Below are 15249 nucleotides of genomic sequence, written 5' to 3' on the forward strand. Positions count from 1 at the left end.
TCCCCTCTAACCGTAACGGACCAGGCGTCCTAAAGATCCCCTCTAACCGTAACAGACCAGGCGTCCTAAAGATCCCCTCTAACCGTAACGGACCAGGCATCCTAAAGATCCCCTCTAACCGTAACAGACCAGGCATCCTAAAGATCCCCTCTAACCGTAACGGACCAGGCATCCTAAAGATCCTCTCTAACCGTAATGGACCAGGCATCCTAAAGATCCCTTCTAACCGTAACGGACCAGGCATCCTAAAGATCCCCTCTAACCGTAACGGACCAGGCATCCTAAAGATCCCCTCTAACCGTAACGGACCAGGCATCCTAAAGATCCTCTCTAACCGTAACGGACCAGGCATCCTAAAGATACCGTCTAACCGTAACGGACCAGGCATCCTAAAGATCCTCTCTAACCGTAACGGACCAGGCATCCTAAAGATCCCGTCTAACCGTAACGGACCAGGCATCCTAAAGATCCCCTCTAACCGTAACGGACCAGGCTTCCTAAAGATCCCCTCTAACCGTAACGGACCAGGCATCCTAAAGATCCCGTCTAACCGTAACGGACCAGGCATCCTAAAGATCCCCTCTAACCGTAACAGACCAGGCATCCTAAAGATCCCCTCTAACCGTAACGGACCAGGCATCCTAAAGATCCCCTCTAACCGTAACGGACCAGGCATCCTAAAGATCCCCTCTAACCGTAACCGACCAGGCATCCTAAAGATCCCCTCTAACCGTAACGGACCAGGCATCCTAAAGATCCCGTCTAACCGTAACGGACCAGGCATCCTAAAGATCCCGTCTAACCGTAACGGACCAGGCATCCTAACGATCCTCTCTAACCGTAACGGACCAGGCATCCTAAAGATCCCCTCTAACCGTAACGGACCAGGCATCCTGAAGATCCCGTCTAACCGTAACGGACCAGGCGTCCTAAAGATCCCCTCTAACCGTAACGGACCAGGCATCCTAAAGATCCCCTCTAACCGTAACGGACCAGGCTTCCTAAAGATCCCCTCTAACCGTAACGGAACAGGCGTCCTAAAGATCCCCTCTAACCGTAACGGACCAGGCTTCCTAAAGATCCTGTCTAACCGCAACGGACCAGGCGTCCTAAAGATCCCCTCTAACCGTAACGGACCAGGCATCCTAAAGATCCCCTCTAACCGTAACGGACCAGGCTTCCTAAAGATGAAGTCATGTTCTCCCAACAGCTTTGGCTCAGGTCTGGCTGTGAATATTTCAATGTGGTCGACTTGGGCCGTAACACTGCATGACTCATAGAGTTTCTTCGAGGCATTATTGAGGTGGTGACCCTCTAAACTCTCCCTGTCCCCAAAGATCGCCCCAGCAGAGAACCCTGGCGTCACTGAGAGGATGGTCATCATCACCGGACCTCCAGCAGCTCAGTTTAAGGTAAACATACGTCTAGGTCAGCATCTTCATCTAGCAGCGTCCATCAGTACTGGCCTGTAGCCATTTCAGACTCAGTTTAAGGTAAACACACGTCTAGGTCAGCGTTCAGCAGTACTGGCCTGTAGCCATTTCAGACTCAGTTCCCTTCCAGGTCAGCAGCCTGGTAGACACTTAACATCTGCTCACCTGTACCAGCCTGTAGCCTACGTTTCCACTGACATATACCTTCTCCTGTGTTGTCTAGGCCCAGGGCAGTACTAGCTCACTTCATACACATATACCTTCTCCTGTGTTGTCTAGGCCCAGGGCAGTACTAGCTCACTTCATATACATACTACCTTCTCCTGTGTTGTCTAGGCCCAGGGCAGTACTAGCTCACTTCATATAGATACTACCTTCTCCTGTGATGTCTAGGCCCAGGGCAGTACTAGCTCACTTCATATACATACTACCTTCTCCTGTGATGTCTAGGCCCAGGGCAGTACTAGCTCACTTCATATACATACTACCTTCTCCTGTGTCCTTCAGGCCCAGGGCAGGATATTTGGGAAGCTGAAAGAGGAGAACTTCTTCACATCGAAGGACGAAGTGAAGCTCGAGACACATATCAAAGTTCCCTCGAATGCAGCCGGACGCGTCATCGGCAAGGGGGGCAAAACCGTGAGTAACAACAACTACACAATAATGCCTGTACATGCAGGGGGTGGGGGTGGGGGTGTCACAGCGCCCAGGGTGGGGGTGTCAGCGCTGGGGGTGGGTGTGGGGGTGGGTGTGGGGGTGTCACAGCGCCGTGGGTGTGGGGGTGTCACAGCGCCGTGGGTGGGGGTGGGGGTGGGTGTGGGGGTGTAACAGCGCCGGGGGTGGGTGTGGGGGTGTCACAGCGCCGTGGGTGGGGGTGGGGGTGGGTGTGGGGGTGTCACAGCGCCGGGGGTGGGTGTGGGGGTGTCACAGGGGTGGGGGTGTCACAGCCCGTGCCGGGTGCTATTTGAAATTCGGTCAGTGTCTTTCCAGTCAGGGGTTCATGATCTTTGACCTTTGTGTCCTCCCTAGGTCAACGAGCTGCAGAACCTGACCAGTGCGGAGGTCATCGTGCCGCGAGACCAAACGCCAGACGAGAACGATGAGGTCTTCGTAAAGATCAGCGGCCATTTCTTCGCCAGTCAGGTGATATCATGTATTATCTACTCTAGTCATATATCATTATATGTCATTTAGCAGACACCTTTTTTCTCCAATGCAATTTACAGGTGTCTGTGCATCCATTTCCCTATGGATGCCCTGCTCTGCCAACTGAGCCACACTGGACCAGTGTAATATTCAAGTCAAAACACTTTTGACATTATTAAATGCTAAAAATATATGTTTTCTTCCAGTCTGCTCAGAGGAAGATCCGTGAGATCATCCAGCAGGTGAAACACCAGCAGCGGGGAGCTCCTAGCATGCACCACTCTAAGTGACCAAGCAGGTAGAGCGGGGCGGCTCCCTCCCTCTCTCTCTCTCTCCGGCGGGCACAAGCCAATGAATGTAGCCCTCCCACCCGGACGGACGACCAGACCAGCCAATGGGACAAGGCAAAGCAGAACAGCAGACCAGGGAACAAAACCAAAGAACTTAATTGGTCGGGGGAAAAGTGATGAGAGTGAAAGGGCATTATGTGCCACTGCCAGCACAGAGCGGAGAGAGAGGACGTGGAGAGGAGAACGGAAATGTCAAAATACAAAACATATATAAAAAAAACAAAGATTAAGGAGGATGGAAGCAGGCTAACTAACATACAGTAGGCCTAACAGACAGACGCAATCAAAACAGACCTGCTGGCATTATGAAGGTAGTCCTGTAGTTTAGTAGAACGATGAGTATGATGGTGTGATTCAGGGAGAAGGTCTTCTTCAGAGACGCTTGTGGTTCACAATAATAATAGACGTCGGTATCCTTAACAATATTAAGACAGTAGAACACACGCTGCCTCCTAAATGGCACCCTATTCCCTACCTAGTGCACTACTTTAGGCTGGGGCCCTATGGCACCCTATTCCCTACATAGTGCACTACTTTAGACTGGGGCCCTATGGCACCCTATTCCCTATATAGTGCACTACTTTATACTGCGGCCCTATGGCACCCTATTCCCTATATAGTGCACTACTTTATACTGCGGCCCTATGGCACCCTATTCCCTACATAGTGCACTACTTTAGGCTGGAGCCCTATGGCACCCTATTCCCTACATAGTGCACTACTTTAGAATGGGGCCCTATGGCACCCTATTCCCTACATAGTGCACTACTGTTGACCAGAGCCCCGTAGACATATGATGGTATACACTAAACTATGGACTGTTATTCGGTTACACGGCAGATGGAATGACAGTGCATGGTGTAGCTTTGTATCTAGCAAAACTGGATATTTCCTGGATTGAAATGGGGTTTCAGTAAAAAGGGGAACTTTAGGCCGGGGCCCTATAGGCCCTGCATATGGAATAAGGGGACAAGTGTCATTTTCAGCAGTGTCACCGGCGGTGTCACCAGCAGTGTCCCCTCCGCCAGGGGCTGAGGACGTCCCCTCCGCCAGGGGCTAAGGACGTCCCCTCCGCCAGGGGCTGAGGACGTCCCCGTCGCCAGGGGCTAAGGACATCCACTCCGCCAGGGGCTGAGGACGTCCCCGTCGCCAGGGGCTAAGGACGTCCACTCCACCAGGGGCTAAGGACGTCCCCTCCACCCATTTCTTACTGTTCATATCTGATTTGACTTTCTGCTTTGCTTTTCCTTCATCACTGTATCTATGCTTCCTTCATTTTCACATCTCTCTCATCTGGTTTTGTTTTTTTTTACATTATAATTATTTTTTGCAGCCTTTTATTCCATATACAGGGCTGCGGTCTAAAGTAGTGCACTAAATATAGGGAATAGGGTGCCAAAGGGCCCGGTCTAAAGTAGTGCACTATATATAAGGAATATGGTGCCATAGGGCCCGGTCTAAAGTAGTGCACTATATATAGGGAATAGGGTGCCATAGGGCCCGGTCTAAAGTAGTGCACTATATATAAGGAATATGGTGCCATAGGGCCCGGTCTAAAGTAGTGCACTATATATAAGGAATATGGTGCCATAGGGCCCGGTCTAAAGTAGTGCACTATATAGGGAATAGGGTGCCATGGGGCCCCTATCTAAAGTAGTGCACTATATAGGGAATAGTTGCTGGGACCGCTTGTCTCTTTCCAGTGATCCTGCCGACCAAGGATGGGTCTGAGGAGCTATTTGGCGTCACAGCTAGCCTAGCTGCATATCAAGTTAGCGGGGTGTTCTTGAACGCAGTCCGCGACACGGTTAGCCATTGTGGCTGGGACCGCTGATTGTCCCAGGTTTGTGGCTGTCTAGATCCCTGCTGTTTGTGGTTTTTAATCTTCCCCGTGACCTGCCCTGTCTGGAACTGCGAGGAGTAACAGCATAACCCACGTTGCTAGCTACCATGTCAAAGACCGAAGCCGGCGAGAGTACCTTTGAGGACAGTGCCAGTGGCGTCTCTCTATCACACGTGAAGGATCTTTTAAACAAACAAAAAGAGTTCTACAAGCAGTTGTTACAACAACAAGAAAATAGTTTCAAGTGTTTTGTCCAAATACTGGTGGATTCTACTAATAAAAGAATGGACGACCTAACCAGAGAGGTCCAGGACCTGAAGAACTGCAAACTGTTCTTCCAGGGTCAGCTCGACGAGTTGAAGCAGGAGAACGGCAAGATGACAGCAATCTGTAAGTCATTGAGAGAGGACATCAGTTCTGTATGTGAGTCCACGATAATCAGATTTTTACATCATTGTTATCTCAAGGGATAATCAAGGCAGAACATGGTTGTGGATGGAATTGCAGAATCTCCACATGAGACCTGGACGGAGTCTGAGAGCAAAGTGAGGTAAATGATCTGAGAAATAGAAGATGGACCACAGGAAGATTGAGGTGGAGTGCGCCCACAGGACTGGAAAACCCACCACCAGCCCAGGCCGATAGTGGTCAAGTTCCTGAGGTTCAAGGACAAAGTAGCTGTTCTGGAAAGAGCCAAGAACTTGAGAGGAACGTATATCTTCCTCAACGAGGACTATCCTGAAGCTGTGTGCCAGAAGAGGAAAGAACTGAACCCAGCCATGAACGCTGCCAGAGCGCGTGGGGACATGACAGACTCATTGTCCACCGTCCCAGAAGCCTGGAAGGGATGAGAGAGCCGAGCCTGTGGGCTCGTAGCTTCAACCCCGCAGCGCCCACACACACACACACACACACACAAATTGATTAATGGACTGCTGAATGTATATTTTTTTCTCTTGCTTTGTTCACTCTTTTCAGTATTATGTATATCTATGATAAACTTCCCAGGAAAGGGCTGAAAATAGGCCATATTAATATATTTTTTTATATATGTAGCTTTAGAAATAAGGTTAATGAAATCAATAACTTGCTAACGTCAGATAACATTCATATATTAGACATTTCTGAGACTCACTTAGATAATTCATTTGATGATACAGCAGTAACAATACAAGGATATAACATCTATAGAAGAGACAGAAATGCTTATGGGGGAGGTGTTGCTGTGTATATTCAGAGCCATATCCCTGTAATGCTTAGAGAAGATCTTATGTCAAGTGTTATTGAAGTGTTGTGGTTGTAGGTTCACTTGGCACATCTAAAGCCTTTTTTTTGGGGGTGTTGCTATAGGCCACCAAGTGCTAACAGTCAGTATCTAAATAATGTGTGTGAAATGCTTCATAGTGTATGTGATGTAAACAGAGAGGTCTACTTTCTTGGGGACCTGAATATTGACTGGTTTTCACCAAGCTGTCCGCTCAAGAGGAAGCTTCTCACTGTAACCAGTGCCTGTAATCTGGTTCAGGTTATTAATCAACCTACCAGGGTGGTTACAAACACAGGAACAAGATCATCCACATGTATCGATCACATTTTTACAAATACTGTACAACTTTGTTCTAAAGCTGTATCCGTACCCATTGGATGCAGTGATCACAATATATAGTGGCTATATCCTGGAAAGCCAAAGTTCCAACAGCTGGGCCTAAAATAGTGTACAAGAGATCATACAAAAGATTTTGCTGTGACTCTTATGTGGACGATGTTAAAAATATTTGTTGGTCTGATGTGATTAATAAGGAGCATCCAGACGCTGCACTTGATGAATTTATGAAATTGCTTCTTACAGTTATTGATAAACATGAACCTGTTAAGAAACTGCCTGTTAGAACTGTTAAGGCTCCATGGATTGATGAGGAACTGACTGTTAGACCTGTTAAGGCTCCATGGATTGATGAGGAACTGACTGTTAGAACTGTTAAGGCTCCATGGATTGATGAGGAATTGATAAACTGTATGGTTGAAAGAGATGGGGCAAAAGGAGTGGCTAATAAGTCTGGCTGCACATCTGACTGACTTACTGAGAAATTATGTGACTAAACTCAACAAAAATAAGAAACTGTATTATGAAGCCAAGATCAATGATATAAAGAATGATGGGAAAAAACCTTGGAGTACTTTAAATGAAATTATGGGCAGAAAGACAAATTCAACTCCATCTTTCATCGAATCATATGGCTTATTCATCACAAAACCATTTGTTGCCAAATATTTGAATGATTATTTAATTGGCAAAGTGGGAAAACAACAAACAGTGAGCAATTATATTCATGCAGAAAAAAAACAAATAATGAAAGAAAAGCATTGCAAGTTTGAATTTTGTAAAGTTAGTGTGGGAGAGGTGTACAAATGATTGTTAACGATCAATAATGACAAACCTCTTGACATTAACAACTTAGATGGGAAGCTACTGAGGATGTTATCTGACTCTATAGCCACTCCTATCTGTCATATCTTTAATCTGAGCCTAGAGGAAAGTCTTTGTCCTCAGGCCTGGAGGGAAGCCAAAGTCATTCCGCTACCCAAGAGCGGTAAAGCAGCCTTTACTGGTTCTAACAGCAGACCTATAAGCTTGCTGCCAGCTCTTAGAAAACTGCTGGGAAAAATTGTGTTTGACCAAATACAATGTTATTTCTCTGTAAAATGTTTTTTTTTACCCCTTTTTTCTCCCCAATTTCGTGGTATCCAATTGGTAGTAGTTACAGTCTTGTCTCATCGCTGCAACTCCCGTACGGACTCGGGAGAGGCGAAGGTCGAGAGCCATGCGTCCTCCGAAACACAACCCAACCTAGCCGCACTGCTTCTTGACACAACGCACATCCAACCCGGAAGCCAGCTGCACCAATGTGTCAGAGGAAACACCTGGTCAGCGTGCACTGCGCCCTAGTCGCTAGTGCGTGATGAGACAATGATATCCCTGCCGGCCAAACCCTCCCTAACCCAGACGACACTGAGCCAATTGTGCGCCGCCCCATGGGCTCAAACCCAGAATCTCTGGTGACACAGCCTTAGACCAACCACTGCGCCACCCGGGAGGCCCCTCTGTAAACAAATGAACAGACTTTCAGCATGCTTATAGAGAAGGGCACTCAACATGTACTGCACTGACACAAATGACTGATGATTGGTTGACAGAAATGTATAAGAAGATTGTGGGAGCTGTACTGTTAGATTTCAGTGCAGCTTTTGATATTATCGACCATAACCTGTTGTTGAAAAAAAATGCTTTTCAACCTCTGTCATATCGTGGATTCTGAGCTATCTAATAGAACTCATAGGTTTTTCTTTAATGGAAGCTTCACTAATGTCAAACATGTAAAGTGTGGTGTACCGCAGGGCAGCTCTCTAGGCCCTCTACTTCTTTTCTATTTTTACCAATGACCTGCCACTGGCATTAAACAAAGCATGTGTGTCCATGTATGCTGATGATTCAACCATATACGCATCAGCAACCACAGCTAATGAAGTCACTGAAACCCTTAACAAATAGTTGCGGTCTGTTTTGGAATGGGAGGCCAGTAATAAACTGGTCCTGAACATCTCTAAAACTAAGAGCATTGTATTTGGTACAAATCATTCCCTAAGTTCTAGACCTCAGCTGTATCTGGTAATGAATGGTGTGTCTGTTGAACAAGTTGAGGAAACTAAATTACTTGGCGTTACCTTAGACTGTAAACTGTCATGGTCAAAACATATAGATTCAATGGTTGTTAAGATGGGGAGAGGTCTGTCTATAATAAAGAGATGCTCTGCTTTTTTTGACACCACACTCCAAAAAGCAAGTTCTGCAGGCTCTAGTTTTGTCTAATCTTGATTATTGTCCAGTCGTGTGGTCCAGTGCTGCAAGGAAAGACCTAGTTAAGCTGCAGCTGGTCCAGAACAGAGCGGCACGTCTTCAAATCAAATCAAATCAAATTTATTTATATAGCCCTTCGTATATCAGCTGAAATCTCAAAGTGCTGTACAGAAACCCAGCCTAAAACCCCAAACAGCAAGTAATGCATGTGAAAGAAGCACGGTGGCTAGGAAAAACTCCCTAGGAAAAACTCCCTAGAAAGGCCAAAAACCTAGGAAGAAACCTAGAGAGGAACCAGGCTATTTTTTATTTTTATTTTTTATTTCACCTTTATTTAACCAGGTAGGCAAGTTGAGAACAAGTTCTCATTTACAATTGCGACCTGGCCAAGATAAAGCAAAGCAGTTCGACAACATACAAAAACACAGAGTTACACATGGAGTAAAACAACATACAATCAATGATGCAGTAGAAAAAAAATAAGACTATATACAATGTGAGCAAATGATGTGAGATAATGGAGGTAAAGGCAAAAAAATGCCATGGTGGCAAAGTAAATAAAGTATGGCAAGAAAAAAACACTGGAATGGTAGATTTGTAGTTTGAAGAAAGTTAAAAGTTAAAATATAAATATAAATAATATGGTGCAAAGGAGCAAAATAAATAAAATAAATAAATACAGTAGGGGAAAAGGTAGTAGTTTGGGCTCAATTAAAGATGGGCTATGTACAGGTGCAGAGATCTGTGAGCTGCTCTGACAGCAGGTGCTTAAAGCTAGTGAGGGAGATAAGTGTTTCCAGTTTTAGAGATTTTTGTAGTTCGTTCCAATCATTGGCAGCTGAGAACTGGAAGGAGAGACGACCAAAGGAGGAGTTGGCTTTAGGGGTGACCAGAGAGATATACCTGCTGGAGCGCGTGCTACAGGTGGGTGCTGCTATGGTGACCAGTGAGCGGAGATAAGGGGGGACTTTACCTAGCAGGGTCTTGTAGATGACCTGGAGCCAATGTGTTTGGCGACGATGATGAAGTGAAGGCCAGCCAACGAGAGCATACAGGTCGCAGTGGTGGGTTGTATATGGGGCTTTGGTGACAAAACGGATGGCACTGTGATAGACTGCATCCAGCTTGTTGAGTAGGGTATTGGAGGCTATTTTGTAAATGACATCGCCGAAGTCGAGGATTGGTAGGATGGTCAGTTTTACGAGGGTATGTTTGGCAGCATGAGTGAAGGATGCTTTGTTGCGAAATAGGAAGCCAATTCTAGATTTCACTTTGGATTGGAGATGATTGATGTGAGTCTGGAAGGAGAGTTTACAGTCTAACCAGACACCTAGGTATTTGTAGTTGTCCACAAATTCTAAGTTAGAACCGTCCAGAGAAGTGATGCTGGATGGGCGGGCAGGTGCAGGCAGCGATCGGTTGAAGAGCATACATTTAGTTTTACTTGTGTTTAGGAGCAGTTGGAGACCACGGAAGGAGAGTTGAATGGCATTGAAGCTCGTCTGGAGGGTTGTTAACACAGTGTCCAAAGAAGGGCCAGAAGTATACAGAATGGTGTCGTCTGCGTAGAGGTGGATCAGAGATTCACCAGCAGCAAGAGCGACATCATTTATGAATACAGAGAAAAGAGTTGGCCCAAGAATTGAACCCTGTGGTACCCCCATAGAGACTGCCAGAGGTCCAGACAGTAGGCCCTCCGATTTGACACACTGAACTCTGTCAGAGAAGTAGTTGGTGAACCAGGCGACGCAATCGTTTGAGAAACCAAGGCTACTAAGTCTGCCGATGAGGATGTGGTGATTAACAGAGTCAAAAGCTTTGGCCAGGTCAATGAATACGGCAGCACAGTAATGTTTCTTATCGATGGCGGTTACGATGTCGTTTAGGACCTTGAGCGTGGCTGAGGTGCACCCATGACCAGCTCTGAAACCAGATTGCATAGCGGAGAGGGTGCGGTGGGATTCAAAATAGTCGGTAATCTGTTTGTTGACTTGGCTTTCGAAGACCTTAGAAAGGCAGGGTAGGATGGATATAGGTCTGTAGCAACTTGGGTCAAGAGTGTCACCTCCTTTGAAGAGGGGGATGACAGCAGCTGCTTTCCAATCTATGGGAATCTCAGACGACACGAAAGAGAGGTTGAACAGGCTAGTAATAGGGGTTGCAATAATTTCGGCAGATAATTTTAGAAAGAAAGGGTCCAGATTGTCAAGCCCAGCTGATTTGTAGGGGTCCAGATTTTGCAGCTCTTTCAGAACATCAGCTGAATGGATTTGGGAGAAGGAGAAATGGGGGAGGCTTGGGCGAGTAGCTGTGGGGGGTGCAGTGCTGTTGAATGCAGTAGGGGTAGTTAGGTGGAAAGCATGGCCAGCCGTAGAAAAATGCTTATTGAAATTCTCAATTATAGTGGGCTTATCGGTGGTGACAGAGTTTCCTATCCTCAGTGCAGTGGGCAGTTGGGAGGAGGTGTTCTTATTCTCCATGGACTTTACAATGTCCCAGAACTTTTTAGAGTTGGAGTTGCACGAAGCAAATTTCTGTTTGAAAAAGCTAGCCTTGGCGTTTCTAACTGCCTGTGTGTATTGGTTTCTAACTTCCCTAAAAAGTTGCATATCGCGGGGGCAGTTCGATGCTAATGCAGAACGCCACAGGATATTTTTGTGTTGGTTAAGGGCAGTCAGGTCTGGGGAGAACCAAGGGCTATATCTGTTCCTGGTTCTAAATTTCTTGAAAGGGGCATGCTTATTTAAGATGGAGAGGAAGGCATTTTTAAAAAATAACCAGGCATCCTCTACTGACGGGATGAGGTCAATATCCTTCCAGGATACCAGGGCCAGGTCGATTAGAAAGGCTTGCTCGTTGAAATGTTTCAGGGAGCGTTTGACAGTGATGAGTGGAGGTCGTTTGACCGCTGACCCATTACGGGTGCAGGCAATGAGGCAGTGATCGCTGAGATCTTGGTTGAAAACAGCAGAGGTGTAATTAGAGGGCACATTGGTTAGGATGATATCTATGAGGGTGCCAGTGTTTGCGGATATGGGGTTGTACCTGGTGGGTTCATTAATAATTTGTGTGAGATTGAGGGCATCAAGCTTGGATTGTAGAATGGCTGGGGTGTTAAGCATGTCCCAGTTTAGGTCGCCTAGTAGCACAAGCTCTGAAGATAGATGGGGGGCAATCAGTTCACATATGGTGTCCAGAGCACAGCTAGGGGCCGAGGGGGGTCTATAGCAGGCGGCAACGGTGAGAGACTTGTTTTTGGAGAGGTGGATTTTTAAAAGTAGAAGTTCAAATTGTTTGGGTACAGACCTGGATAGCAGGACAGAACTCTGCAAGCTATCTCTGCAGTAGATTGCAACACCGCCCCCTTTGGTCGTTCTATCTTGTCTGAAAACGTTGTAGTTAGGGATGAAGATTTCACAGTTTTTGGTGGACTTCCTAAGCCAAGATTCAGACACAGCCAGGACATCCGGGTTGGCAGAGTGTGCTAAAGCAGTGAATAAAACAAACTTAGGGAGGAGGCTTCTAATGTTAACATGCATGAAACCAAGGCTATTACGGTTACAGAAGTCATCAAAAGAGAGCGCCTGGGGAGTAGGTGTGGAGCCAGGCACTGAAGGGCCTGGATTCACCTCTACATCCCCAGCGGAGCAGAGAAGGATAAGTATGAGGGTACGGCTAAAAGCTATAAGAATTGGTCGTCTGTGACGTCCAGAATAGAGAGAAAAAGGAGCAGGTATCTGGGGGCGATAAAATAGCTTCAAGGTATAATGTACAGACAAAGGTATGGTGGGATGTGAGTACAGAGGAGGTAAACCTAGGCATTTAGTGATTATGAGAGAGATATTGTCTCTAGAAATATCATTGAAACCAGAAGATGTCATAGCATGTGTGGGTGGAGGAACTGAGAGGTTGGATAAGGTATAATGAGCAGGGCTAGAGGCTCTACAGTGAAATAAGCCAATAAACACTAACCAGAACAGCAATGGACAAGGCATATTGACATTAAGGAGAGGCATGCTTAGCCGAGTGATCAGAGGGTCCAGTGAGAATCAGACAGCTAGCCGGGCCATAGGTAGCAGCTATGAGGGGTGGCCAGTCCTCTTCTGGCTGTGCCGGGTGGATATTATAACAGAACATGGTCAAGATGTTAAAATGTTCATAAATGACCAGCATGGTCAAATAATAATAATCATAGTAGTCTTGCTCTTCATTGTAATCAGAGGGCTGATATAAATACTATGGATGCCAGTCTCTCTTGGTTAAGAGTTGAGGAGACTGACTGCATCACTTCTTCTTTCTATAAGAAACATTAATGTGTTGAAAATCCCAAATTGTTTGCATAGTCAACTTACACACACCCCACCAGACATGCCACCAGGGGTCTTTTCACAGTCCCCAAATCCAGAACAAATTCAAGAAAGCGTACAGTATTATATAGAGCCCTAATTGCATGGAACTAACTTCCATCTCATATTGCTCAAATAAACAGCAAAACTGGTTTTAAAAAACAGATAAAGCATGTGTACCTTATGAAGAGGTGGCCATGTTTAATATGAGATGATGTGTACCTTATGAAGAGGTGGCCGTGTTTAATATGGGATGACGTGTACCTTATGAAGAGGTGGCCATGTTTAATATGGGATGATGTGTACCTTATGAAGAGGTGGCCATGTTTAATATGGGATGATGTGTACCTTATGAAGAGGTGGTCAGATCGTCTCTCCGTAACCCAGCACTTACCAGTCTGGAGGACACAGTGGTCAGGTCGTCTCGGAGTGTTTGCGTCCCAAATGACAAACCTATTCCCCACATAGGGCTCTGGTCAACAGTAGTGCACTAAGGAGCCCAGTCTAAACTAGTGCACTATATGTAGTAAATAGTGTGCCATTTGGGACAAAGCCAGTGTCTCTACTGGGTTCTTTCAAATTGAACTCTAAAGGGTTCTCATCAACGAAACCATTGGACTTCCTGTTTGCTGTACATTTCTCAAGTACCTCCCACAATTTATCCACTAAAACTAAACCCATGTAGGGAAAAATGACATTCAGAAATCAAATAAAAAGATAGTGAAAGTTTAGTGTCTGTTTTGATTTTGGTACTGTTAAATAATTGTTTTGTTTCAAAGAGAAAAGACTGTTGGTTTAGTGTCTTCAGATGAAGAGGTAGTGTTATCTGCTGTACTGAATACAGACATCTGTGGCTGATGGTCTCCAATCCGGGGCTGATGGTCTCCTATCCGGGGCTGATGGTCTCCTATCCGGGGCTGATGGTCTCCTATCCGGGGCTGATGGTCTAATATCTGGGGCTGATGGTCTCCTATCTGGGGCTGATGGTCTCCTATCCGGGGCTGATGGTCTCCTATCTGGTGCTGATGGTCTAATATCTGGGGCTGATGGTCTAATATCTGGGGCTGATGGTCTCCTATCTGGGGCTGATGGTCTCCTATCTGGGGCTGATGGTCTCCTATCCGGGGCTGATGGTCTCCTATCTGGGGCTGATGGTCTAATATCTGGGGCTGATGGTCTCCATCTGGGGCTGATGGTCTCCTATCCGGGGCTGATTGTCTCCTATCTGGGGCTGATGGTCTCCTATCCGGGGCTGATTGTCTCCCATCTGGGGCTGATTGTCTCCTATCTGGGGCTGATGGTCTCCTATCCGGAGCTGATTGTCTCCTATCTGGGGCTGATGGTCTCCTATCCGGGGCTGATGGTCTAATATCTGGGGCTGATGGTCTCCTATCCGGGGCTGATGGTCTCCTATCCGGGGCTGATGGTCTCCTATCTGGGGCTGATGGTCTCCTATCTGGGGCTGATGGTCTCCTATCTGGGGCTGATGGTCTCCTATCTGGGGCTGATGGTCTCCTATCCGGGGCTGATGGTCTAATATCTGGGGCTGATGGTCTAATATCTGGGGCTGATGGTCTCCTATCCGGGGCTGATTGTCTCCCATCTGGGGCTGATGGTCTCCTATCCGGGGCTGATGGTCTCCTATCCGGGGCTGATGGTCTCCTATCCGGGGCTGATGGTCTCCAATCCGGGGCTGATGGTCTCCTATCGGGGGCTGATGGTCTCCTATCGGGGGCTGATGGTCTAATATCTGGGGCTGATGGTCTCCTATCCGGGGCTGATGGTCTCCTATCCGGGGCTGATGGTCTAATATCTGGGGCTGATGGTCTCCTATCCGGGGATGATGGTCTCCTATCCGGGGCTGATGGTCTCCTATCTGGGGCTGATGGTCTCCTATCTGGGGCTGATGGTCTCCTATCTGGGGCTGATGGTCTCCAATCTGGGGCTGATGGTCTCCTATCTGGGGCTGATGGTCTCCTATCCGGGGCTGATGGTCTAATATCTGGGGCTGATGGTCTCCTATCTGGGGCTGATGGTCTCCAATCTGGGGCTGATGGTCTCCTATCTGGGGCTGATGGTCTCCTATCCGGGGCTGATGGTCTAATATCTGGGGCTGATGGTCTAATATCTGGGGCTGATGGTCTCCTATCCGGGGCTGATTGTCTCCTATCTGGGGCTGATGGTCTCCTATCTGGGGCTGATGGTCTCCTATCCGGGGCTGATTGTCTCCTATCAGGGGCTGATGGTCTCCTATCTGGGGCTGATGGTCTCCTAT

At 47.0% G+C, this 15249-nt stretch overlaps 1 protein-coding gene and 1 long non-coding RNA gene across 3 annotated transcripts in view; both read left to right on the top strand.

The window, feature by feature from the left end:
* Positions 1-3153, top strand: part of igf2bp2a (insulin-like growth factor 2 mRNA binding protein 2a) — a 98548-nt gene extending 95395 nt beyond the window's left edge. For both annotated transcript variants that reach the window (XM_029712444.1, XM_029712443.1), the window contains exons 13-16: positions 1338-1412; positions 1941-2072; positions 2463-2576; positions 2786-3153. In XM_029712444.1, coding sequence (XP_029568304.1) covers positions 1338-1412; positions 1941-2072; positions 2463-2576; positions 2786-2869 — 405 coding nt within the window. In that variant the 3' untranslated portion in view covers positions 2870-3153. The remainder of the gene's footprint in view (positions 1-1337; positions 1413-1940; positions 2073-2462; positions 2577-2785) is intronic.
* A 9922-nt stretch (positions 3154-13075) lies between these two features.
* LOC115161454 (uncharacterized) lies at positions 13076-13703 on the top strand. The gene is made up of 2 exons (XR_003869264.1): positions 13076-13291; positions 13334-13703. It is a non-coding gene; the product is annotated as an uncharacterized LOC115161454 (long non-coding RNA).
* Positions 13704-15249: the final 1546 nt, after the last annotated feature.

This window comes from Salmo trutta, chromosome 24, assembly GCF_901001165.1.
Source record: "Salmo trutta chromosome 24, fSalTru1.1, whole genome shotgun sequence".
Lineage (NCBI taxonomy): Eukaryota > Metazoa > Chordata > Actinopteri > Salmoniformes > Salmonidae > Salmo > Salmo trutta.